The following is a 26,029-nucleotide window of genomic DNA, read 5'->3' as shown; positions in this document are numbered from 1 at the left end:
TAGCTACTAGAAGTTGCTTCGCTCCTCAAATGGAACTAAAAATACTCTTTTTATAGTTATAAACTTCCCTTGCCCAGTATATTGACAAAACAATACAAGATTCGTGGATCTCACGAGTTGAAATTGGCTATACAAATCTTCATTTTCTCTATAGATTTCTATATTTTGTAAGTTTTTCATGTGATGAAAAGGTTAAAAGAATCTGGCAACCAATATAGCAAATTGAAAAGCTAAATCCCAATAAAACAAAGGAAGTTGCAACTGAAAAGAGCAGAATTGACAATCCTCAGATACCATATATCTTAAATAGAACAATCATATGGAAAAAATATATAAAAGGAATAGCGTCTGTTATATTCAGACATCGGTACAAGTTACAACAGAATAGTTCACGTTTTCTAGTACAACAGCAACATACAACAACAATAAACCCAGTGTAATCCCACATGTGGAATCTTGGGAGGATAAAGTGTACACATACCTCTTGCCCTACCTTGAGAAAGTAGAGAGGCAGTTTTCGAACTATATTAATCTTTCTTCACTTCAGAAGTGGGTCCCTATTTCATTCTCTGAATGTGACCTACATATATAATATATTGCTTTCTCCTATATCACCTTTAACATTACAAATTAATTAACTCTTGACCCTAAGTAAATAACCCATACAACAGGTATAAGACCTTTCCAGTAGATGCAAGTTGAAGAATAAGCTTCTGCTACCAATTTGTGCTCATGCTTCAGTAATAAAATTCTTTAATGGTGGCCGATAGGCTTTTTTCTACGAGCACCTGTCGAAAGAAAATCCATACACATTAAAAAGAGAAACATGGTTGGGAGAGATCAAATACGTACTAAATTACCTGACTAAGGTAGTAACAACTGCTAGGGGAGCCAGACATTATACACATTGAAACATGAAGGGAACGGAAACAACAGATGAATCCAACAAGAACATACTCAGTGTATTCCCACAAGTAAGGCTGGGCACCGGAACGGGTNCCGTTCCGGTCCATTCCGGTCCGTCCCGGTTCTATCCCGGTATATAGTGGGACGGGACGGAACTGAGCCTCCATCCCGGTAGTTCCGGTCCGGTTCATCCCGGTACCGGTCAACAACCCGGTCAAACCGTCCCGTTCCGGTCCGGTGGTCCCATTCCGGTCCGGTGCCCAGCCTTACCCACAAGTGGGGTCTCGGGACCTTACCTCTACCTTGGCAGGTAGAGAGGTTGTTTCCAATAGACCTTTGGCTCAAGGAACAAACAAGAGAAAAATCCATGAAGAAGAAGTGAGGAATATCTACTACAAAACACATACACTTTAATTACACTTGACAGATAATTAGCCGAACATAGAAACTAGTCTGTTTACATCATTACAATGGAGATCAAACAACAAACTCTTTAAAAATCGACTCAACCCAGTTAATACTTTTGACATTATATACACTAGAGTCATACTCTGATTTGAAATCTCTTCCACACTGAACATATCTTTTCTACTACCCAACACACAAGCATAAGGGGTTGTTTAGTTTACAAGCCTCATTCACAAACATAATCCCAACATAAAATTTCTGGTCATACAAGAAATATAGGCACTACATAACATAATACAACATTCACTGGCCTTATTAAATCTGCTATCGTCAAAACCAACACAGCATAAAAAGGAAATTATGTATTAGCAAATGCATGCAAAAGAGTAACTAAAGTCTAAAGATAAACAAACCCTGCTCCACATAACAACACTTGCATTATTCTTCATCATGCAACAATTCCTACATGATTATATCACTGTATAAGCAATTCATGCATTATAATCCCTACATAACTAGTTCGCAAACTAAACAACCCCTAGACATACTAACACGTTAAGATACTTCGGTTTATATACTAATCTAGAAGCTAAAATAATAGTCCTTTGATGAAAGAATGGAATAGTTTTATCATTTCACTTGAAGGAACTAAAACTGGGCTTATAAGTTTCCAGTATAAAACAAATCAGTTTGCAAACTAGGAGCGTCAGTTTCCTGCATAGCATACTCAATCTTCTGGGTTAATCAGACTATATCTAACAGTTAATATTTTAAAATTTATTGTGGAAAACATTAAACTGATAGAGATTTCTATGTACTTTAGATAATAGACAACATAATAGCAGCTCCTACTAAAACAAGAAGCTTTTCCAAGGAAAACCAAATACACCAATCATGCAGATGCTGCCTCCTCCTCTCACATTAAAAAATCAAATAGGACATGCTCGAATACCAAAAGGTCACATGGTTAATTTAAACTAATTACTTGAATGAATTTCTACTCTTTAATCCTTTGATACCTACTGACCAATATACCTCTATGTATCAATTTGGAAAACGGAAAATACAGATAGTCGACAAGAGCATATGCATATACTTAGTTACTTTCATAGTTATACACAGAGTCGGTCCTTAAAGTGATTTACGGGTGGTGAGGAGCACATACAATGTCTAATGAACACAATTTCTTCACTATACCATGCAGAATACTAAAAGATCTAATGCTCAGTTTGCATTTGGAACATAGCTCAGATGAAAGAGCAATAGACAATATCAGCATACTTTGACTGAACACCAGTACCAAACAGTTTTACATGTATTGATCCAACTAAATTAACAGAAAAGTACCATTGGAATTATATTATTACTTGGGACAGCCCAAAGCCTGAGATGAGAAGTTACATTCTCAGAACCTTACCGGCAGACCTCTTGCTCCAAAGCACCTGAGTATCGATGGTTGTAAGATGTTCATCATCAAGTCGCTTCCATGTTTTAATAGATTTGACATCTCCCCACCCTCCTTTCCCTGTTTTCTCCAAAGATGCTACTACCATCCTTGCCCTCCTTGACCATCCAGCCTTCCCATAAGCGTGATATCCAAATCCTCCACCATAGCAAAGATTTATGTCCATCAACTTGCCACAAAAATCATTTAGGTGATCATGGCCAGCGAATGCTGCCTTTACATCACCAGCATCCACCATAGTGGTGAAGAAACCTGAATTTATTGAAGCAGAGCTTATGCCTTCTTGTCTAACCCCTGTGAAGTTTGATGAGTCAAAGCTCGCATATTCAGGAAGTGGAATATGAAAGTAAGCAAGGCCTGGAGCAGGAGCCTTCATAGCATTTGAAGTGTGCATGTAAGTTTTCTGCATTTGAAAGGTTAATTAAGCTAGTGTCAATGCTCACAAGTTAAGAGATACAGTGACTAATATATATTTTTTGAACAAGAAGAGACGATTGACTAATATAACAGCACCAAAACAGTAATTGTGGTACCTTAAGCTTCCTAGAGGTACGTTGAAACCAGAACTGTTGAGAGGGTTTAATCCAACCATAACCAGGGATGGATGGAACAGTAGAGTAATCTCCACTGTCAAGGAAATACAGATTGAGAACGGACTTATTAGTCAGCTCGGAACCCTCAATCCCATGGACTTCCAGATTATAATTCCCAAAACCATCAATATCAGGAACGTCAGGAGGATTCAACTGAGATAAAGTACTTTTCATGCCAACAATATGTTTCATCACGCCTTCCCTTGAGAGTGTAGATTCCTGGTCATGATTTCCTAGTACTGCAGCCCATGGTATGTTTGAAGATATTGCAGGAGCAAAAGCAGCCTCCATGGATTTTACAGGATCCGTAGCATCAAATCCAAATATGTTGTCCCCTGCAATGGTTAAATTGGTTTAATAAAAGGAAAGGTTTTGACACAGCCAGTAAAGGGCAAAGCTTAGGGATGAAATTTTGATGTAAAATTATTGAGTTGCTATTAAGAGAATACTGTAAGTCCTTAGATTTCAGAAAGAATTCAAAATGATGATTGTTCTATACATAAGGTACAGTTAATTGTTCAATAAGTGAGTTCAAACCTGCACTAAATCGAAAGGTCAGGAACAAGTAATAGTATTGAGTTCAAATTTGATTCCCATTTACGGATATATACTATGAAACAACTCAAAATGCACTTCAATCCCTTGCTCAGTTACTCAAAACAAATAATTAATCAATTTAATGCATCTAGTTCAGAAATTTTACAAACTTTTTGACAACAACCAAACTCAAACAACATCAAAATTCAAGATAAGTGTAAATATTCACACTCACTCCTCTTCCTGAGCAAAGACGATAACACTTAATAACAATATTCACTCTAGCCTGTTTGGCCAAGCTTCTGAGAAGCCAAAAGTGAATTTTCTTTTACAAAAACATGTTTCAGAAAATCAAGGCGTTTGGCAAAGCTTTTAGAAAAACAACAAGTGTCTTTAAGAAGCTCAAAATATCAGCAACTCTCAAGAAGCATTACTTATTTTGTATGCTCAGCCGGAGTACTTTTCTTTAAATGACTGTGGTGTCCGTGCCAGCTTTCGCACAGACTAATTCACTTCCCACCAGCAATAGGCACAACATGTACCTCATGACTCTCAACCACTTCATCGACCACTCGGCTACATCCAATTCTCAGTCTGAGTACTTTTTCGAAAATTACTTTTAACAAATGATCTATGCAGTACAAATCAGGTCTATCATGAGAAAAAAAAAAACTCGTAATCCATATTCAAGTCCATCAACAGCCAAACACAACGCTAAATATGAACATCAACAACAAAAATCGAAGAGACAGCGAGAGAGAGAGAGAGTGTGTGTGTACCGGTGAACACAATGAGATGAGGCTTCTCGGCGTGAATCATCCTGAAAATGTAATCAGTAGTATTGAGATCGGAACACGAAGACATCTGCTGCGGCAACACATCTTCACACGGCGTCGTTTTTCCATCTCCGTAGTGCATATCCGCCACCTGCAAAATCCTAAATTCGCCAGTTTTTCCGTCGAATCTCAACTTCGCTAGCGAATTAACAACTCCTCCAAATGCTTTACACAGTTGAAATGAGCTGAGATATAGGAGTATTAGGAATAATTTTCTCAAATTCGAAATCTCCATAGCTGTAGCAATCCTCACACTTGTAAGCTTTTTGAGAAGGAAAAGAGAGTAGGAGGAATAATAATGAGGAAGTAGTTCTTATGATGGCCCTATAATTAATAAGATCTTTTATATCTGTGTTTAAAATGAGTGATTGATATTTGTATGATTATAAATCATTTCACTAAGATTAAAATGTGTATTTTCAAATTAAATTATTACTTAATATAAAGTATATCATTTTTTTTAATCGATTAAAAAGGAAAATAATTATAAATTGAGACAAAAATGGTAAAAGTTTTAAGTAGAATGTTTTCGTAATTTTGTTACTACTTTTCTAGACAATTTTTCATGTGAGCTAAGGACAATAACTGACTCATAGTAATTTTTATTAAAATATAAAAAATAAATACACCATTATATATTTTAACTATATATATAATAATAAAAAATTTAATTTATTTTTTAAAAAACCAGGAGATGCGGATTGTTTATTTTTTTGTCGGATTCCATGGAACTGTCCTCATTCTCAAATTCTTAATCTTGTCCGTTTACTCGTGCGCATACGGGTCACCTAGAACTAAAAAATGAATTGAAAGTGTCTAATTTAATAATTTTAATTAAAGTTGAATTATTTAATTGAAATAAAATTTAGTTCAAAAGTAGAATATTTTAACAAATTTAAGGAATTGATTATATATTTCGTTCTTGTAGTTTAAATTAGTTCTTTTTTGAATTACTTTTTATAGAGTTAAGTATAGTAGAGAAGTCGAAATTTTTATTAAGAGGTTAAAAATATAAAAAAAATAAAGCATGTATATGACAAAATTAAGTAATCACGAGATGGTTTGTTTCCGATAGTCATGGCGGCTGTTGGTTGGATTCGGTGGAATTATCCTTATTCTCAAGTTCTCAATCCTGTCAGTTTACTCGTGCTAAACTAGAAAATTATTCCATTTTATATATTTTTTATTTTTATCGGTGTTTGATATTTGTATAGAAGTTTGATTATTTTAAATTCGCACCATGTAGAGCTTAGAAAAATATTTTCTATCAAAGATTTTTTCATACCCAAAACTTAAACTTGAAACATTTGATTAAGAAAAGAACAGTTTCATTCATTGCATCACCGTAGTTTATTTTATATTCAAGTGTGTCTGAAATAAGTTTTAGGAGTTTTTTTTTTTTGTTTTCTAAAAATCTTTTGTGTGACGTGAAAAATGACTATAGTAGAAGTTATTTTCTTTTTACAACAAAATAACATTCTAATTATTTAAAATTTATTAAATATAAATTTATAAAATGATTCGTATTATATTAATTTCATGAATATATTATTCTAAATAAATATTATGGATTAATATAATTGAGTTAATTATTTAAATCTAATAAATATGAATTTAATTAAAGCTCATTCCATAAAGCATATATGTCATGGCTGAAGAGAATCCTGTTTCAATTTAAGAATTCAAGCATTAAAGTTCAAGAACGATCAAGATCAAGACCATCAGATTCAAGAACAAGCTTGAAGCCCTTGAATTCGAGTAGAAGTCAAGATCAAGATAAAGTTCAAGTTCATCGAAGGTTTAAGAACAAGCCTTAAAGCCCTGAATCCAAGATCAAGTTCAAGACAAATTCAAGATTAAGCTCAAGAGGCCTTGAACTTATATTTGAAAAGGCGAATTCAGAGAAATCATAGAGATTGTAATACTCGCACTTTGAAATAACAAATACGATTGTTGCATAATTTTCCATTCTTGATTATTATTTTCTCGACGCAAATTTTATTGTCTACAAACATATTTTTGATGTAATTTTACAAATGAAAATTGGGAGAAGATAAGGTGTATGTAAATGATTTTCTTGACTTTTATATATATATAAAAAAAGGGAAAATTGTATATAATAGCAAACTATTAATTCAAATTAAATGTTATAAACATAGTTTGATTTAATTGTACCCCATAACAAATTGTTGCTATTTCGCCTCTCTCCTGGTGAATCTCGCTCGCCACTCTCGTTCTCACCCTCGCCTCTCTCGCTTTTATACAAACGCAAATGTATAAAATGCGTTTGTGTTTGTATAAAGCGAGAGAAAATTGTATATATACATATATTTTTGTTCCCCTCTCTCCCCTCTCCCAGATCTCGCTCGCTACCCTCCTAGATCTCGCTCGCCAGTCTCTCCCTTGCCTCTCTCGCTTATACAAACATAAATGTATAAATTGTGTTTCTGTTTGTATAAAGCGAGAGAAAATTGTATATATACATGCAAATACATATATCTTCGTCCTATACACTTATAATTATACAGTACAAATATTTCCCTGCCTAGATCTCTTTTGTCTTTCTCTCTTTCTCACTTTATACAAATACAAATTATACACTTGATCTTTTATATATGTATACCAAAACAAAAACAGATTATATACAACTGCTTTCTTTTGTATATGTATAACGAAATATACATATTTATGTTTGCTATGGAGCGCAATTATGCAAACTATAGCCATAGCATACAAATATAATTTTTGTGTTTGCTATATGTGAAAGTTGCTAAAAAAAAATCATCGATTCAGGTAGGGGTGTGCTCATTTAGATTAAACTGAAAAATCAAATCAAATCGAACTGAATTCTAATTTGGATTGGTTTTTTAGTTTGGTTTTGGATTAATAATTCACTTTGTTTGGTTTTCTGGTTTGGTTTCGGATTCAAAAAAATAAAAACCAAATTATATATATCATTTTGATCAAGTTTCTAATTATGACATAATTGAACTGAAAAGAGAAAAATCAAATCAAATTTATTTTGGTTTGGTTTGGGTTACACTTAATTCAATGTCAAAAAACAGAAAAACTCAAATCGAATAGTNACACACACACACAATTTTGTTTTAGTAATTAACACCCCCTCAACTTTAAACAATAATTGAACTCCCCCCTTAATGCATTGTCTAGTTCTTCCCTCTTTTACTTTATGAGTTTCGTATTACTGAATCATTCTTGATATGATACCCCTTGAAAAAATTAATTAGAAGTGTATTTTACCAAACTGACAGACACTTGAACTTTGTGGGTTTTATTATCCCCGTTATTTTTCAATCAGTCCCAAATTTAAAAAGGCAAATGATATTACACATCAATCATTATATGACACGTGTTAATTTAATTTAAAATACATTTTTAAAAAAAATTTCTTTACATATATTTTTTTTCTTTATTCTTTTTCTCTCTTACCTTTTGAATTATTTTTTTTCTCTTTTTTACTTTAGTTTTGATTTCATCTCGACACATTTTCAATCCCACTCTCAAGTTTAAGTTGAGTTCCTTTCCCCATTTTCTACTTTCTTCTTCCTCTATACCTCACACGCACTCCCACCCTTCAAACCCCATGCTTAAGTTGAGCTCCTCTCTCCATTTTTTTACTCTCTTCTTCTACTTTATCGGAACCACTCCCACACTCCACGTTCAAGCTTAGCTCCCCATCTTTTCCTTCTTTCTTTTTTTTCTTCTTTAACCAACTTTTCTCTCATGATACTTTTTTTTTAAAAGATCATACTATTTTCTAGAATTTGTTGAGTTATTGATAGCAAAATTAATTATTATTTTTAACAAATTCAAAATTTGGAGGTATCATCAATTAATTTTCTCATTTTCATATAAACTCATAATTAAAAATAATAATTATGAAAAGAACTAATGAAATTCCAAAAACTGAAAGAAGCTCGACTGAAATTCAAAAAAAGAAGAAGTTAGATGATACCTCCTTATCATCTTGAAATTTAATGGGTTTATCAGATTATTCGAAATGTAAAAAAAAAAATTATATAAAATTTTAAAATTGAAGAGACTTAAACTAATAATAGTAAAAGAAGAAGGGTAGAGTTGTGATAAAACTAGTGACATAGAAGTGAGGAGTTTCAATGGAAATGACAATGAATTTTTGGAGAAAATAAAATAAAATAAAATAAAATAAAAAATAAAATAAAAAATATATATATATATATATTTTCTAAACAAATACTTGTAAAAAAAAACTATATTCATTTTCTTAGACTGCTCATGTTGTTTAAGAGAGTACATACATTTTTTACGTCATATGGACAAAAAATGATATAAAAATATCAGTTCAAATTATTTAAGGAGTAATAAGTCCCTCGCAAAGTAAAAGTGTCTTCTTAAAAATCAAACATTACTTCAGGGAGATAATTATGCGTTTTCTCTTAATAATGCTTTTGAAACTTTAAATTTTGACTACTATTAATTTATGTAATAATTTAATACTAAGGGCAGATATAAAAATATGTTAAAAAAAAATTGATTTCATAAATTGGACAAATAAATTAAAACAACTATTTTTATAATGAAGGTCAAGTAGTATAAAAGATGGGGGCATTCTCTATTGTTTATATAAGGGAAAAGGGTTTGAAATATATTCGAATTTTGATCGAAATTGCAGTAACGATACCAAACTTTGGAAAGGACCTTTTACCCCCCTATACTATTCAATAGTGTATTTTAAAGGTATATATATGACATCATAAATATTGCATAATTATAAATAATAGTGTGTCCATGTTTTTCTATAAAGTATAAAAGGCACAATGTCTGTTATATTCAGACATCGGCACAACAGAATAGTTCATGTTTTTCTAGTACAACAGCAACATACAACAACAATAAACCCAATGTAATCCCAACATGTGGAATCTCGGGAGGATAGAGTGTACACATACCTTGCCCTATCTTGAGAACACAAGTACCAACAGCACACTTTGACTGAGCACCAGTACCAAACAACAGTTTTACATGTATCAATCCAACTAAATTAACAGAAAAGTACCATTGGAATTATATTATTACTTGGGACAGCCCAAAGCCTGAGATGAGAAGTTACATTCTCGGGGTTCCGGCAGACCTCTTGCTCCAAAGCACCTGAGTATCGATGGTTGTAAGATGTTCATCATCAAGTCGCTTCCATGTTTTAATAGATTTGACATCTCCCCACCCTCCTTTCCCTGTTTTCTCCAAAGATGCTACTACCATCCTTGCCCTCCTTGACCATCCAGTCTTCCCATAAGCGTGATATCCAAATCCTCCACCATAGCAAAGATTTATGTCCATCAACTTGCCACAAAAATCATTTAGGTGATCATGGCCAGCGAATGCTGCCTTTACATCACCAGCTTCCACCATAGTGGTGAAGAAACCTGAATTTATTGAAGCAGAGCTTATGCCATCTTGTCTAACCCCTATGAAGTTTGATGAGTCAAAACTTGCATATTCACGAAGTGGAATATGAAAGTAAGCAAGGCCTGGAGCAGGAGCCTTCATAGCATTTGAATTGTGCATGTAAGTTTTCTGCATTTGAAAGGTTAATTGAGTTAGTGTCAACGCTCACAAGTTAAGAGATACAGTGACTAATATATATTTTTTGAACAAGAAGAGACGATTGACTAATATAACAGCACCAAAACAGTAATTGTGGTACCTTAAGCTTCCTAGAGGTACGTTGAAACCAGAACTGTTGAGAGGGTTTAATCCAACCATAACCAGGGATGGATGGAACAGTAGAGTAATCTCCACTGTCAAGGAAATACAGATTGAGAACGGACTTATTAGTCAGCTCGGAACCCTCAATCCCATGGACTTCCAGATTATAATTCCCAAAACCATCAATATCAGGAACGTCAGGAGGATTCAACTGAGATAAAGTACTTTTCATGCCAACAATATGTTTCATCACGCCTTCCCTTGAGAGTGTAGATTCCTGGTCATGATTTCCTAGTACTGCAGCCCATGGTATGTTTGAAGATATTGCAGGAGCAAAAGCAGCATCCATGGATTTTACAGGATCCGTAGCATCAAATCCAAATATGTTGTCCCCTGCAATGGTTAAATTGCTTTAATAAAAAGAAAGGTTTTGACACAGTCAGTAAAGGGCAAAGCTTAGGGACGAAATTTTGATGTAACATTATTGAGTTGCTATCAAGAGGATACTTTAAGTCGTTAGATTTCAGAAAGAATTCAAACTACTGTTTAGTTGCTCAATAAGTGAACTCAAACTTGCACTAAATCAAAAGGTCAGGAACAAGTAATTGTATTAACTATTCAACCATTTAATAAATAAACACGCGAATCCTACTTGGCAAAACGCGTAATGTGCACGTATTCTACGCGAGTTAGGAGTAATTTTCGAGTCCCACAACAGTAAAAAAATGCTGAAATGACAACTCTACCCCTCGGATTCCGGCCAATCTCCGGCAACCCAAAACTCCCGTTCATTTTCTTCTTTTTCAGGCAAAACGCCACCACCAAATGACCCCAAACAAGTACCTCCAACCCAGCCGCTCTCCTTCTTCCTCCACACCGGAGCACAACCCATGAAGCGAATGAGCTTCGACCTCGCTAAACCCACCAAATACCCGACCCCAAACCCATCAATCCGCCATCTCCGGCGAGAATCATCACGAAACAACACTGCTGCAACCAGCAGCTCAAATCAGACACAAAACAGCAACCAAATGACCTCCCAAACCCCATGAAAACAAACCCAACAACCACAAACACCTAAACCAAGAAGCCAACCATCAACAAACCTCTAAACTCCGTCAAACAATGCGCTCCAAGCTCTAAAAGCCATTAGGAGGAATTAATTTTGATTCTTGTATATAAATTTAAATTAATTTTGATTTTTTTTAGTTCTAAAATGACGTGTAAAATATTTAATTAGTTGGCAGTCATTGAGTGGCTCACTAATACACGTTAGAGCATTTGCATTTCACACTCTTTGGCTGCAAAAATTGCGTGTTTATTTATTTAAAAGTTGGATAATTAAAGTGTCTGTTTGGTCAAAGTTAAAATTCAAAGCGAAGTTTAGGGTCCAATATATGTATTATGCCAAAAAAAAAAAAACTCGTAATACATATTCAAGTCCATCAACAGCCAAACACAACGCCAAATATGAACATCAACAACAAAAATCGAAGAGACAGAGCGAAAGAGAGAGAGTGTGTGTACCGGTGAACACAATGAGATGAGGTTTCTCGGCGTTAATCAACCTGAAAATGAAATCAGTAGTATTGAGATCGGAACACGAAGACATCTGCTGCGGCAACACATTTTTACACGGCGTCGTTTTTCCATCTCCGTAGTGCATATCCGCCACCTGCAAAATCCTAAATTCACCATTTTTTCCGTCGAATCTCAACTTTGTAAACGGATTAATAACTTCACCAGATGCTTTACACAGTTGAAATGAGCTGAGAAATATGAGTATTAGGAATAATTTTGTCGAACTCGAAATCTCCATTGCTGTAGCAATCCTCACACTTGTAAGTTTTTTGAGAAGGAAAAGAGAGTAGGAGGAATAATAATGAGGAAGTAGTTCTTATGATGGCCCTATAATTAATAAGGATATCACTTTTCCGAGTTAATTTAATTATCTAATAGACGAATAATAATATAATCAAAAAAATTAAATTGAAAGTATTTAGTTTAATTACTTACTTTTCCTGTTCAGTTAGTTTGACTTGATATGAAATTTAAGAAAGAAAGGAAGATTTTTTTATATCTGTGTTTAAAATGAGTGAAATATATTTGTGTGACTGTAAATCATTTCACTAAGAGTAAAAATGTGTATTTCTAAATTAAATTATTACTTAATATAAAAATATGTCATTTTTTTTAATCGACTAAAAAGAAAATAATCATATAAATTGAGACAAAAATGGTAAAAGTTAAGTAGAATGTTTTTGTAATTTTGTTACTACTTTTCTAGACTAATTTTCATGTGAGCACAATGACCGAGTCATAGTTTATTTTTCAAATAATCACGAGATGAGGATTGTTTATTTTTTTGTCGGATTCCATGGAATTGTCCTCATTCTCAATCTTGACCGTTTACTTGTGCGCATTATGGGTCAACTCGAACAAGTGTCTAATTTAATAATTTTAATTAAAGTTGAATTGTTTAATTAAAATAAATTTAGTTCAAAAGTAGAATATTTTAACAAATTTAAGAAATTGATTATATATTTTGTTCTTGCAGTTCAAATTAGTTCTTATTCGAACTACTTTTAGTAGAGTTAAGTATAGTAGAGAAGTTGAAATTTTTATTAAGAGATTAAAAATATATAAAAAAAATAAAATTAAGCATGTATATGACAAAATTAAGTAATCACGAGATGGTTTGTTTAATTTTTTTTTGGGATTATCGTGAGGCAATACTCACGGCGGCTGTTGGATTCGGTGGAATTTTCCTTATTCTCAAGTTCTCAGTCAGTTTATTCGTGCTAAACTAGAAAAATTATTCCATTTTATATATTTTTTTATTTTTATCCGTATTTGATATTTGTATAGAAGTTTGATTATTTTAAATTCGCACCACGTAAAGTTTAGGAAAATGTTTTCTATCAAAAAAAATTTCATACCCAAAACTTAAACTTCAAACATTTGATTAAGAAAAAAACAGTCTCATTCACTGCATCACCGTATTTTATTTAATATTCAAGTGTGTCTGAAATAAGTTTTAGGAGTTTTTTTTTTCTTTCTAAAAATCTTTTGTGTGACGTGAAAAATGACTATAGTAGAAGTTATTTTCTTTTTACAACAAAATAACATTCTATTTATTTAAAATTTAATATAAATTTATAAAATGATTCGTATTATATTAATTTCATGAATATATTATTCCAAATAAATATTATGGATTAATATAATTGAGTTAATTATTTAAATCTAATAAATATGGATTTAATTAAAGTTCACTCCATAAAGCGTATATGTCATGGCCGAAGAGAATCCAGAATTCAAGCATTAAAGTTCAAGAACGATCAAGATCAAGACCATCAGATTCAAAAACAAGCTCGAAGCTCTTGAATTCAAGTAGAAGTCAAGATCAAGATAAAGTTCAAGTTCATCGAAGGTTCAAGAACAAGCCTTAAAGCCCTGAATCCAAGATCAAGTTCAAGACAAATTCAAGATTAAGCTCAAGAGGCCTTGAATTTATATTTGAAAAGGCAAATTTAGAGGAATCATAGAGATTGTAACACTTGCACTTTGAAATAATAAATACGATTGTTGCATAATTTTTCGTTCTTGATTATTATTTTCTCAACGCAAATTTTATTGTCTACACACATATTTTTGATGTAATTTTACAAATGAAAATTGGGAGAAGATAAGGTGTATGTAAATGATTTTCTTGACTTATATATATATAAAGGAGAAATTGTATATAATAACAAACTATAAATTCAAATTAAATGCTATAAGCATAGTTTGATTTAATTGTACCCCATAACAAACTGTTGCTATTTCTCCTCTCTCCTAGTGAATCTCGCTCACCGCTCGCCACTCTCGTTCTCTCCCTCGCCTCTCTCGCTTTTATACAAACGCAAATGTATAAAATGTGTTTGTGTTTGTATAAAGTGAGAGAAAATTGTATATATACGTATATTTTCGTTCCCCTCTCTCCCCTCTCCCAGATCTCGCTCGCCACTCTCTCCATTGCCTCTCTCGCTTATACAAACATAAATGTATAAATTGTGTTTCTGTTTGTATAAAGCTACAGAAAATTGCATATACACATGCAAATACATATATTTTCGTCCTATACACTTATAATTATACAATACAAATATTCCCCTGCCCAGATCTCTTTTGTCTTTCTCACTTTCTCGCTTTATACAAACACAGATTATACAATTGATCTTTTGTATATGTATACCGAAACAGAAACATATTATATACAACTGCTCTCTTTTGTATATGTATAGCGAAATATACATATTTATGTTTGCTATGGAGCATAATTATGCAAACTATTGTTATAGCATATAAATATGATTTTTGTGTTTGTTATATGTGAAAGTTGCACAAAAAAAATCATCAGTTCAGGTAGGGGTGTGCTCATTTGGATTAAACTGAAAAATCAAATCAAATCGAATCTAATTTGGATTGGTTTTTTAGTTTGGTTTTGGATTAATAATTCACTTTGTTTGATTTTCTGATTTGATTAAGTTTCTAATTATTGACATAATTGAACTGAAAAGAGAAAAATCAAATCAAATTTATTTTGATTTAGGTTGGGATACACTTAATTCAAAATCAAAAAACAGAAAAACTCAAACCGAATAGTACAAAATCAAGCCGAAAATCGAATGCACACCAAAGTTATTTTTGTTTATCATTTTCACCCCTCCCCCCCCCCTTCCCCCAATTGTTTTAAAAATTAACACCCCCTCAACTTTAAACAATAATTGAACTGCCCCCTTAATGCATTGTCTATTTCTTCCCTCTTTTACTTTATGAGTTTCGTATTACTGAATCATTCTTGATATGATACCCGCTTGAAAAAATTAATTAGAAATGTATTTTACCAAACTAACAGACACTTGAACTTTGCGAATTCTATTATCCCTGTTATTTTTCAATCAGTCCCAAATTTTAAAAGGCAAATGATATTACATATCAATCATTTTATGACACGTGTTAATTTACTTTAAAATACAATTTTATTTTATTTTTAATTTTTTCTTTACATATATTTTTTTTCTTTATTCTTTTTCTCTCTTACTTTTTGAATTATTTTTTTCTCTTTTTTACTTTAGTTTTGATTTCATCTTAACACATTTTCAATCCCACCCTCAAGTTTAAGTTGAGTTCCTTTCCCCATTTTCTACTTTCTTCTTCCTCTATACCTCACACCCACTCCTACCATTCACCCCCGCATTTTTTTTTATTATTTTTTAAAAAAATTAAAGATGGGGCAAACCTTTTTTATTGATGGACAAAAATCAGGCCCAAAGAGGACCCGATCCAACAACTAAACATTTAGGAAACCAACATAGAAACAAAATGAAAATGGGAAAGGGGAAATAGGAAAGTGAATGGGAGTACCGAAACAACAAAGAGAATCGGAGCAGCATCCTCCATCGTCGCCGTACTCATTCCGTCAAGCATCCTCCACTGAACTGAAACCACAACGGCAGTACTTCGAGTTTGGGGTGTATTTCATCTCGGACGTTGTCTAGTCTCACCAACATAGGAAATCATCCCCATTGGAGACTTCTCCAGCTCAGGGTACCTCAATCGAAGCTTCAACTCAGGTGATAGCCTCACCCCCTTTGTGAAAATATCTTATCTTATTAATCAACATATACCTAAAAATGACCTCGCAACCTTCATTCCTTAGCTTTGACAGGTTGAGCCCAACAAGCAGCTAATACCACTGTCGAAAGCCTCGCAACGATATTACTGCCGCCTTCTCAGGTATTTTCCAATTTCTGCAATCTGCTCATAGCTATTTTACCATTTTCTCTCCGATTAACACTTGCTATAGTCACAAACTGCAGAGCAGTGTATGAATGTTCCTGCAACCCTTTTATGTACTTTTCTTGACCTGTAATATGAATTGTAAGAAGCCCGCAGAAATAAAAGTGCTCACTGATGTAACATCCGGCAATTTGAAATAACTATGAAAAAGCTTGAAATTGAAAATAGTCATTTTTGGAAAAATTTAAAATCTAGAAAATTTGGCTAAGTGTGGAAATCAGTGAGTTTTGGCCAACTTTAAGCAGTCATAACCCTAGCTTTGGAAATCCCTTGGAATGATCTTTCTAACGCCGTCGAGTTTGCTCGATTTCGAGTTCGTATGAGCGAGTTATGACCATTGAAAGTTGGGCAGTTGACAGGGAATCAGTCCAGAAATTTTAAGGGCATTTTGGTCTTTTCCCTAGCCATTTATTTTGGGATTATATTGTGTGTGAGGCTGATCTTTGGATCATTTTGTCCCATTTTAAAAGAGAAAGAGTTAGGGTTCTTGAGAGTGAAGAAGAGAAGAAGAAGAAAAGAAGAGGAAAAGAAGAGGAGAAATGGAAGATCAAGCAAAGATTCGTCAAGATCATCGTGGATTTTCGTTGGGGGTGATCCCTATCAAGGTATGTGAGTGTTTAGTGTGGGTTGATCCTTTCCCCTACACACCAAGCTCATTTTATGATTTGAGAAAAGATTGGACTGTGTTGTTGAAGTTGTTAGTTGTTGTTGATGTTGTTGATTGTGATGTTGAAGCTATTGTTGATTGGGACATGTTTTCCGGTTTTGTTTTTGAGTTATAATCTATTGTATGTTGAGGGGTTTATGGTTCTAAGTGTTTGGTGTTGGAACCTTGGAATTTGGGAGGTTTAGAGTTGGAGAAACAAGGGAGAAAAATCGAGTTTTCTGGGCAAGGAGTAGGCGCGTCGCGCCTACCAGCACGCCCCAAAAGGGGTTCTGAAGTTTCCTCCTTGGGGCGGCACGCTTCTCAGTACGCCAGCAGGCCCTCTCTGAAGTTTTTGGTCTGGCGCTCCGTGCCTCTCAGAGCGCCAAAAGCACCAAGTTTTCCCACTCCTTCCCCACTTTCTCATGCATGTTCCTAGGTGTTATACCTATGTTTCCTAGTTGTTTCCAACACTTCAATGTACATTTAAACCTCCCGAACTCATCTATAAACATGCGATAATATGTCTTGAATCTATAATCCAATTCAAGGCGAGTTAGGATCAAAGTTAAGGGAAGTTAGAGTCAAGTAAAGCAAGGTTTAAGAGCAAGTTCAAGTAAGTTTTTAAAGTTATTCAAGAGTCTTTATTGAATGTTTTAACTTCATTTAAGGCTCAAGTTTCCAGTCAAGTTAAGTCAAGAGTTTCAAGTTCAATTAAGAGTTTAAAGTTGAGTTCATTTCTCAAAGTTATTAGGGAACTATGTATTCCCAAGGAAGTTTTAAAGAAATGTTTGCATATTTAAACAAGGTTGGAAACTGAGATTTCCAAAAGAGCCTTCGGGCTAGTTTTTTGAGTAATTATCTCATATTAGCAGGAAGAAATATGTTTTAAAAACATAAGAGCCAGTACATTTTTGGGAGTAGTATCGAGCACCGAATTGGGGGAGCGTTCAAAGAACCCACAACCCCCATAGAACCATGTTCGCCACCATGGATAGAAAAGGATCATACTTTTTACATGAATCCTTTTCAAATTAGACTAGTGGATCCATTAGGCAGTTCAGGTCCTATACCTTTGGCCAGGTATAAGATGCTCTGGCAGCGTGAGGTCGATCGCTGTATCATCACTATAGCTCTTGTGTGATGGTTGTTGGTTAGAGAAACTCCCACAACAGTTATTGTATTTTCATAAACAGAAACTATTGTATTTTCATATACATCAAATCATTTGTATTTCTATATACATCTCAGGCTTATTGTGTCTTCGTATACACACAGAGTTTATAACATGTTTTAAGCAGTCTTTCTTTATATCGCACTTGTTTTAAATTGCCTTATATTGAAAGAAGTCAGTCAGGTTGAGTTGAGTTGAGCAAGGTAAGCTTTTCAGTTTCTTCCTGATTTCCTTCTAGCCTTTGTTGCTTAGTTTTTTTCCAACTCGCATACTCGTACATTCCATGTACTGATGCCAGTTGGCCTGCATCTTGTTATGATGCAGATACAGGTACTCCGGATCAACATCTAGCACATCGTTGATCCAGCTGAGCACTCCAAAGTTAGTGGTGAGCCTCCTTCCATTTCGGAGGACTCAATTATTTTGTGTTCTTAGTTTTGTTTTATTAGGGTGTTGATGGTCTGTCCCAACATCCATCTCAGTATATTAGAGGCTTCATAGACAGTCAGTCAGTTAGTTTTGAGTCTCTCTTCTATGTATATATATAAATATCCTATTTTGAGACTCGAGTTGCCTTTGTGGCAAGATGTTATAAAGTAAGTTGTAATTGTAACCTTGCGTTTGCATTGAGTTTTCTGTTGAGTTAGGTTTCCGCTGAGTTAAGAAAGTCAGGCCAAAGGTTCGCTTGGGGCCAAAAAGGGTCTTCGGGTGCCGATCCCGCCTAGGATGTAGGCTCGGGGTGTGACAAACTTGGTATCAAAGCACAGAGTTCAAAAGTTTTAGGGAGTCTATGAAACCGTGTTTGTAGAGTCCTAGTTATCGGTGTGAAGCGCGCCACATCTATAATTGGGAGGCTACAACATTTAGGAAGATTTCTCACTTCTTTCACACTCATTTCGTGTGTTAGAGTTTATCTCTAAAAAGTTTCTTTCTAATTCGTGCTTGTGCGTGTTTCAGATAGCCATGCCTCCACGAAGAGTTAGCAGAGGGCGTCTTCCTAGACGTTATGTTGATGAGCAAGAATTACCTTATGCCCCGGGAGTGCAAGATCAAGGGGAAGTTTCTAATGCCGAGTTCAGAGAGGCAATTAGGATGTTGAGTCAAACTGTAGCTAATCAGATTGGTCAGCAAATGGGAGCTCGATAAGAAGGAGCTGACACTTCTAAGATCCGCGAGTTCTTGGGGATGAATCCTTCGAGTTTCGTGGGTTCAAGTACTACTAAGGATCCAAAGGACTTCATTGAGGAGTTGAAGAAGATTTTTGATGTGATGCATGTGGCAGATATTGAGCGGGTTGAACTAGCTTCATATCAATTGAAGGATAGAGCTTGGTTCGACCAGTGGAAAGGGGGCAGAGTTGAGAATGCGCCACCTGTGAGTTGGGCCTCTTTTGAGGAAACTTTCTTGGGGCATTTCTTTCCTCGAGAATTGAGAGAGGCCAAGGTACGCGAGTTCCTCACACTTAAGTAGGAGTCTTTGAGTGTTCATGAGTACAGTCTGAAGTTCACCCAACTATCCCGCTATGCTCCGGAGATGGTTGCTGACATGAGGAATAGAATGAGTTTGTTTGTTGCTGGGTTGTCTCGGTTGTCAAGTAAGGAAGGTAGGGCTGCAATGCTTATCGGGGACATAGACATATCCAGATTAATGATCTATGTGCAGCAGGTTGAGGAAGAAAAGCTGAGGGACAGAGAAGAGTTCAGAAGTAAGAGAGCCAAGACCGGTAATGAGTCCGGGCAGCAGAAAGGTAATTCAAACCGTTCCTCCTTTCAACAAAGGCAAAAGGGACTTGCTCCATCATCTGCTAGAGCACCTGCACCCAGATACAGATGTGAATTTAATGTCCAAAATTCGAAGGACTTCAGGGCTAGACCAGCACAATCTTCGGGTAGTGTAGCGCAAGGGAGTAGTAAGCCTTATGTCTGCGCCAAGTGTGGTAGGAACCATTCAGGTATTTGTCGAGAGGGCTCCATTGGTTGTTTCAGGTGTGGTCAGAATGGACATTTCATGCGAGAGTGTCCAAAGAATAGACAGGGTAATGGGGGCAATAAAGCGCAGTCTTCTTCAGTTGTTCCACAAGACAGGATGACACCTAGAGGAGCTACTTCTAGTACCGGTGGAGGAGCAAATCGCCTCTATGCTATCACCAGTCGCCATGAGCAAGAGAATTCTCCGAATTTTGTCACTGGTATGATTAAAGTCTTTGCTTTTGATGTGTATGCCTTGTTAGACCCAGGAGAAAATTTATCTTTTGTGACCCCTTATGTTGCAAATAAGTTTGATGTTCTTCCTGAAAGACTTTGTGACCCCTTTTGTGTTTCTACACATGTTGGGGAGCCTATTCTAGCGGAAAGAGTCTATCGTAATTGTCCCATTTCTATCAATCACAAGAGCACCATGGTTGATTTGATTGAGTTAGACATGGTAGATTTTGATGTCATTCTAGGCATGGATTGGCTTCATGCTAGTTATGCATCGATAGATTGTAGAACTCGAGTGGTCAAGTTTCAGTTTCTGAATGAGTCAGTCATAGAGTAGAGTAATAGTTCAACAGTGCCTAAGGGTCATTTCATTTCGTACCTTAAGGCAAGAAAGTTAGTTTCGAAGGGTTGTGTCTATCACTTAGTCCGAGTTCATGACTCTAGTGTTGAGATACCTCATTTTCAATCAGTTCCTATAGTAAGAGAGTTTCCAGAAGTGTTTCCTGATGATCTACCCGGAATTCCTCCTGAGAGTGAAATAGATTTCGGCATAGATCTTATTCCAGATACTCGTCCTATCTCTATTCCGCCATATAAAATGGCACCAGCAGAGTTGAAAGAGTTGAAAGATCTTCTAGAAAAGGGTTTCATTCGATCGAGTGTCTCACCTTGGAGTTGAAAGATCTTCTAGAAGGATGGTTCCCTTAGGATGTGTATAGATTACCGCCAGTTGAACACGGTTACCATTAAGAACAAGTACCCTGTTTCGAGGATTGATGATCTTTTCGATCAACTTCAGGGTGCCACCTGCTTTTCAAAGATTGATCTCAGATCAGGCTATCATCAGTTAAGAGTAAGGGAATGTGATATTCCAAAGACAGCTTTCAGGACCCGGTATGGTCATTATGAGTTTTTAGTCATGTCTTTTGGTTTGACAAATGCACCGGCAACTTTCATAGACTTGATGAATCGAGTCTTCAAACCTTATTTAGATACGTTTGTTATCGTTTTCATTGATGACATACTAGTCTATTCAAGGAATGAAGAAGATCATGCTAGTCATCTTAGAACAGTTCTTCAGACTTTGAAGGACAAGGAGTTGTATATCAAGTTCTCTAAGTGTGAGTTTTGGCTTAAGTCTGTGGCGTTCCTAGGCCACATTGTGTCTGGTGATGGAATTAAAGTTGATACTCAAAAAATTGAGGCAGTGCAGAATTGGCCTAGACCCATATCTCCAACTGAAATTAGGAGTTTCTTGGGTTTAGCTGGCTATTATAGAAGGTTTGTTGAGGGGTTCTCGTCTATTGCATCTTCTTTGACAAAGTTGACTCAGAAAGCAGTGAAATTTCAATGGTCTGAAGCTTGTGAGAAAAGCTTTCAGGAATTGAAAAAGAAATTGATTATAGCTCCAGTTTTGATGCTACCAGAAGGTACTCAAGGTCTTGTGGTGTATTGTGATGCATCTAGAATTGGTTTGGGTTGTGTCCTAATGCAGAATGGCAAGGTTATAGCTTATGCCTCCAGACAGTTGAAAGTTCATGAAAAGAATTACCCAACCCATGACTTAGAGTTAGCGGCTGTAGTGTTCACTTTGAAGATATGTCGTCATTACTTGTATGGTGTGCATGTTGATATATTCACTGATCACAAGAGTCTTCAATATGTGTTTACTCAGAAAGAGCTTAATCTCAGATAGAGGAGGTGGTTAGAATTACTCAAGGACTATGACCTTAGTATTCTTTACCACCCAGGTAAGGCTAATGTTGTTACTGATTCTTTGAGCAGGTTGTCTTGGGCAGCACCGCCCATATTGAAGAAGAAAAGAGAGAGTTAGCAAAAGAAGTGCACAGACTGGCATGCCTGGGAGTCAGATTTACAGATTCTGCAGAAGGAGGAATAGAAGTGACGAGCAAGGCCGAGTCATCACTAGTGTCAGAAATGAAAGAGAAACAAGAGCAAGATCCCATTTTTCTTGAGTTGAAGGCAAATGTTCAAAAGCAAAGAGTATTAGCTTTTGAACAAGAGAGAGATGGTGTTTTGAGATTTCAAGGCAGATTGTGTGTACCTATGGTAGATAGACTCCAAGAAAGGATTATGGAGGAAGCTCATAGCTCCAGATATTCCTTTCATCCGGGTTCCACCAAGATGTATCGTGATTTGCATGAAATTTATTGGTGGAATGGCATGAAGAAGGGCATTGCAGAGTTTGTTGCTAAGTGTCCAAATTGCCAATAGGTGAAAGTTGAACACCAAAGGCCCGGTGGTTTAGCTCAGAGGATAGAACTTCTAGAATGGAAATGGGAGATGATCAACATAGATTTCATCACAGGGTTGCCAAGGTCTTACAGACAGCATGATTCTATTTGGGTGATTGTCGACAGAATGACAAAGTCAGCCCATTTTCTACCGGTAAAAACTACTAATACAACAAAAGATTATGCCAAGTTATATGTTCAAGAGATAGTGAGACTTCATGGAGTTCCAATCTCCATTATTTCAGATAGAGGTGCACAGTTCACTGCACAGTTCTGGAAATCTTTTCAGAAAGGCTTGGGTTCGAAGGTGAACTTAAGTACTGTCTTTCATCCTCAGACTGGTGGGCAGGCAGAACGCATTATTCAGACTTTAGAAGATATGTTGAGAGCTTGTGTGATCGATTTCAAAGGTAATTGGGATGATCACCTACCTCTCATTGAGTTTGCCTACAATAACAGTTATCACTCTAGCATCCAGATGGCTCCATATGAAGCTTTTTATGGGAGAAGATGTAGATCTCCTATTGGATGGTTTGAAGCTGGTAAAGCACAATTGATAGGACCAGATTTAGTTCACCAAGCTATGGAGAAGGTGAAAGTGATTCAAGAGAGGTTGAAAACGGCACAGAGTCATCAAAAATCCTACACTGATGTTAGGAGGAGGGCGTTAGAGTTTGAAGTAGACGATTGGGTTTATTTGAAGGTTTCACCCATGAAGGGGGTTATGAGGTTTGATAAGAAGGGGAAACTTAGTCCCCGTTATATTGGACCTTACCGCATAGCCAAGAGGATTGGCAATGTTGCTTATGAGTTGGAGTTACCACAGGAACTAGAAGCGGTTCATCCAGTATTTCATATCTCCATGTTGAAGAAGTGCATAAACGATCCTTCATTGATCCTACCGACTGGAAGTATTAGGATCAAGGATAACTTATCTTATGAGGAGGTGCCTGTTCAGATTTTAGATCGTCAAGTTCGTAGGTTGAGAACGAAAGATGTAGCCTCAGTCAAGGTCCTTTAGAGGAACCAATTTGTTAAGGGAGCTACTTGGGAAGCCGAAGAGGACATGAAGAAGAGATATCCATATCTCCTTGAATCCGGAGGAAATGCAGATTAAGGTATTAATTTCCTTCTTAGTGCTCTTTTAATTATAATGAGCATGTTGTGGTTGTTGTTGTGTTGCATGATTGCTTGTTGGGTGTTTGAGTTTGATGTTACACCCTTAGCTTTGTAAGAGTAACCTCATTCGAGGACGAATGTTCATAAGGGGGAGATATTGTAACATCCGGCAATTTGAAATAACTATGAAAAAGCTTGAAATTGAAAATAGTCATTTTTGGAAAAATTTAAAATCTGGAAAATTTGGCTAAGTGTGGAAATCAGTGAGTTTTGGCCAACTTTGACAAGTCATAACTCCTAGCTCAGAATGAGTTAGGAGTAGTTCCAGTTATGTTTGGAAATCCCTTGGAATGATCTTTCCAATGCCGCCGAGTTTGCTCGATTCTGAGTTCGTATGAGCGAGTTATGCCATTGAAAGTTGGGCAGTTGGCAGGGAATCCATCCCGAAATTTTAAGGGCATTTTGGTCTTTTACCTAGCCATTTCTTTTGGGATTATATTGTGTGTGAGGCTGATCTTTGGATCGTTTTGTCCCATTTTAAAAGAGAAAGAGTTAGGGTTCTTGAGAGTGAAGAAGAGAAGAAGAGGAGAAAGGGAAGATCAAGCAAAGATTCGTCAAGATCATCGTGGATTTTCGTCGGGGGTGATCCCTATCAAGGTATGTGAGTGTTTAGTGTGGGTTGATCCTTTCCCCCACACACCAAGCTCATTTTATGATTTGAGAAAAGATTGGATTGTGTGTTGAAGTTGTTAGTTGTTGTTGATGTTATTGATTGTGATGTTGAAGCTATTGTTGATTGGGACATGTTTTCCGGTTGTGTTTTTGAGTTATAATCTATTGGATGTTGAGGGGTTTATGGTTCTAAGTGTTTGGTGTTCGAACCTTGGAATTTGGGAGGTTTAGAGTTGGAGAAATAAATGAGAAAAGTCGAGTTTTCTGGGCAAGGGGTCGGCGCGTCGCGCCTGCCAGCGTGCCCCAAAAGGGGTTCTGAAGTTTCCCCCTTGGGGCGGCGCGCCTCTCAGTACGCCAGCAGGCCTTCTCTGAAGTTTTTGGTCTGGCGCTCCACGCCTCTCAGAGCGCCAAAAACACCAAGTTTTCCCATTCCTTTCCCACTTTCTCATGCATGTTCCTAGGTGTTATACCTATGTTTCTTAGTTGTTTCCAACACTTCAATGTACATTTAAACCTCCTGAACTCATCTATAAACATGCGATAATATGTCTTGAATCCATAATCTAATTCAAGGCGAGTTAGGATCAAAGTTAAGGGAAGTTAGAGTCAAGTAAAGCAAGGTTTAAGAGCAAGTTCAAGTAAGTTTATAAAGTTATTCAAGAGTCTTTATTGAATGTTTTAACTTCATTTAAGGCTCAAGTTTCCAGTCAAGTTAAGTCAAGAGTTTCAAGTTCAGTTAAGAGTTTAAAGTTGAGTTCATTTCTCAAAGTTATTAGGGAACTATGTTGTAACATCCGACAATTTAAAATGAATATGAAGAAGCTTGAAATTGGAAGTAGTCATTTTTGGAAAAAAATTCAGAATCTGGAAATTCGGCCAAGTGTGGAAATCAGTGAGTTTTTGGCCAACTTTGAGCAGTCATAACTCCTAGCTTAGGATGATCCAGGAGTAGTTCCAGTTATGTTTGGAAAGCCCTTGGAACGATCTTTCCAACGCCACCGAGTTTGCTCGATTCCGAGTTCGTATAAGTGAGTTATGCCCTTTGAAAGTTGGGCAGTTGGCAGGGAGGCCGTCCGGAAATTTAAGGGCATTTTGGTCTTTTCACAAACCATTTCTTTTGAGGTTATATTGTTGTGTTAGGCTGATTGTGGATCATTTTTGTTCCGTTTTAAAGGAGTAAGAGTTAGGGTTCTTGAGTGAAGAAGAGAAGAAGAGAGAAAGAAGAGAAGAAGAAGAAGAAGTGGGAGCTAGGGTTGTGGATGCAAGACGTTTTCTTCATCAAATTTCTTGGGGAATCTTAGTAAAGGTATGGGAGTTCTTTATCTAGGGCAAGCTATCACCCTAGAGCCAATTTCAAATGGTTTTCAACTTTTCCAAAGTTTGTGAAAAAGCCTAATTTCTACTCAAACTCATGGGTTCTTGCATGAAACGATTTCAAATGATAAGTTATGATATTATTGATGTTTATTTGATGTTTTAAGATGAAAAACTCCATGAATCCTTGTATTCTACAAAACCCCAAAATGTGTTTATGAAGTGGGTCTATTTCTATAAATTCAAAGTTGATGGAATTATGTGTAAAGTGAATTGTATTGATATCTCTTGTGTTGTTTAATGTTTATTCATGATTAATTGTTGATAATGGGTGAATTAAGGGTGGTAAGCCTTAT

The 26,029-nt window shown here is 35.8% G+C and overlaps 1 protein-coding gene and 2 long non-coding RNA genes across 7 annotated transcripts in view; 2 read left to right on the top strand and 1 right to left on the bottom strand.

Annotated features, from left to right (window-relative positions):
- Nucleotides 1-298: 298 nt before the first annotated feature.
- Nucleotides 299-12,340, bottom strand: LOC125843857 (probable inactive purple acid phosphatase 29). Of its 5 annotated transcripts, none has more exons than XM_049523073.1 (5): nt 12,020-12,325; nt 4,689-4,729; nt 3,313-3,707; nt 2,732-3,182; nt 299-788 (listed from the first exon to the last, which is right to left on the bottom strand). In XM_049523073.1, the coding sequence occupies exons 1-5, from the start codon at nt 12,268-12,270 to the stop codon at nt 754-756; spliced, it is 1,173 nt and encodes a 390-aa protein (XP_049379030.1). In that variant the 5' UTR covers nt 12,271-12,325; the 3' UTR covers nt 299-753. The 5 variants fall into 5 exon arrangements, with proteins under 5 accessions (XP_049379030.1, XP_049379032.1, XP_049379033.1 ...); XM_049523075.1 differs by having other exon boundaries at nt 4,689-4,836; nt 12,127-12,323; XM_049523076.1 differs by lacking the exon at nt 4,689-4,729 and having other exon boundaries at nt 11,979-12,328.
- Nucleotides 2,732-10,188, top strand: LOC125843859 (uncharacterized). Its single transcript, XR_007444067.1, has 2 exons — nt 2,732-2,969; nt 10,107-10,188. It is a non-coding gene; the product is annotated as an uncharacterized LOC125843859 (long non-coding RNA).
- Nucleotides 12,341-15,878: 3,538 nt separating the features above from the next.
- Nucleotides 15,879-26,029, top strand: part of LOC125844933 (uncharacterized) — a 20,288-nt gene continuing 10,137 nt past the window's right edge. The window contains exons 1-2 of the long non-coding RNA XR_007444207.1: nt 15,879-16,069; nt 16,156-16,232. This is a non-coding gene — a long non-coding RNA (uncharacterized LOC125844933). The remainder of the gene's footprint in view (nt 16,070-16,155; nt 16,233-26,029) is intronic.

The sequence above is a fragment of the Solanum stenotomum genome, chromosome 11 (assembly GCF_019186545.1).
Source record: "Solanum stenotomum isolate F172 chromosome 11, ASM1918654v1, whole genome shotgun sequence".
NCBI lineage: Eukaryota > Viridiplantae > Streptophyta > Magnoliopsida > Solanales > Solanaceae > Solanum > Solanum stenotomum.
This window is presented reverse-complemented; position numbering and strand designations above follow the sequence as displayed.

Bases quoted from the DNA above. Each gene is read 5' to 3' on its own strand.
- LOC125843857 (XM_049523076.1), bottom strand. From the start codon at position 12,270: ATGGAGATTTCGAGTTCGACAAAATTATTCCTAATACTCATATTTCTC. The intron at 3,183-3,312 runs GTACCACAATTA...TTTCAAATGCAG, and splicing joins GTACCTCTAGGAAGCTTAAG to AAAACTTACATGCACACTTC. The intron at 789-2,731 runs GTAAGGTTCTGA...TTCTTTCGACAG, and splicing joins TTGGAGCAAGAGGTCTGCCG to GTGCTCGTAGAAAAAAGCCT.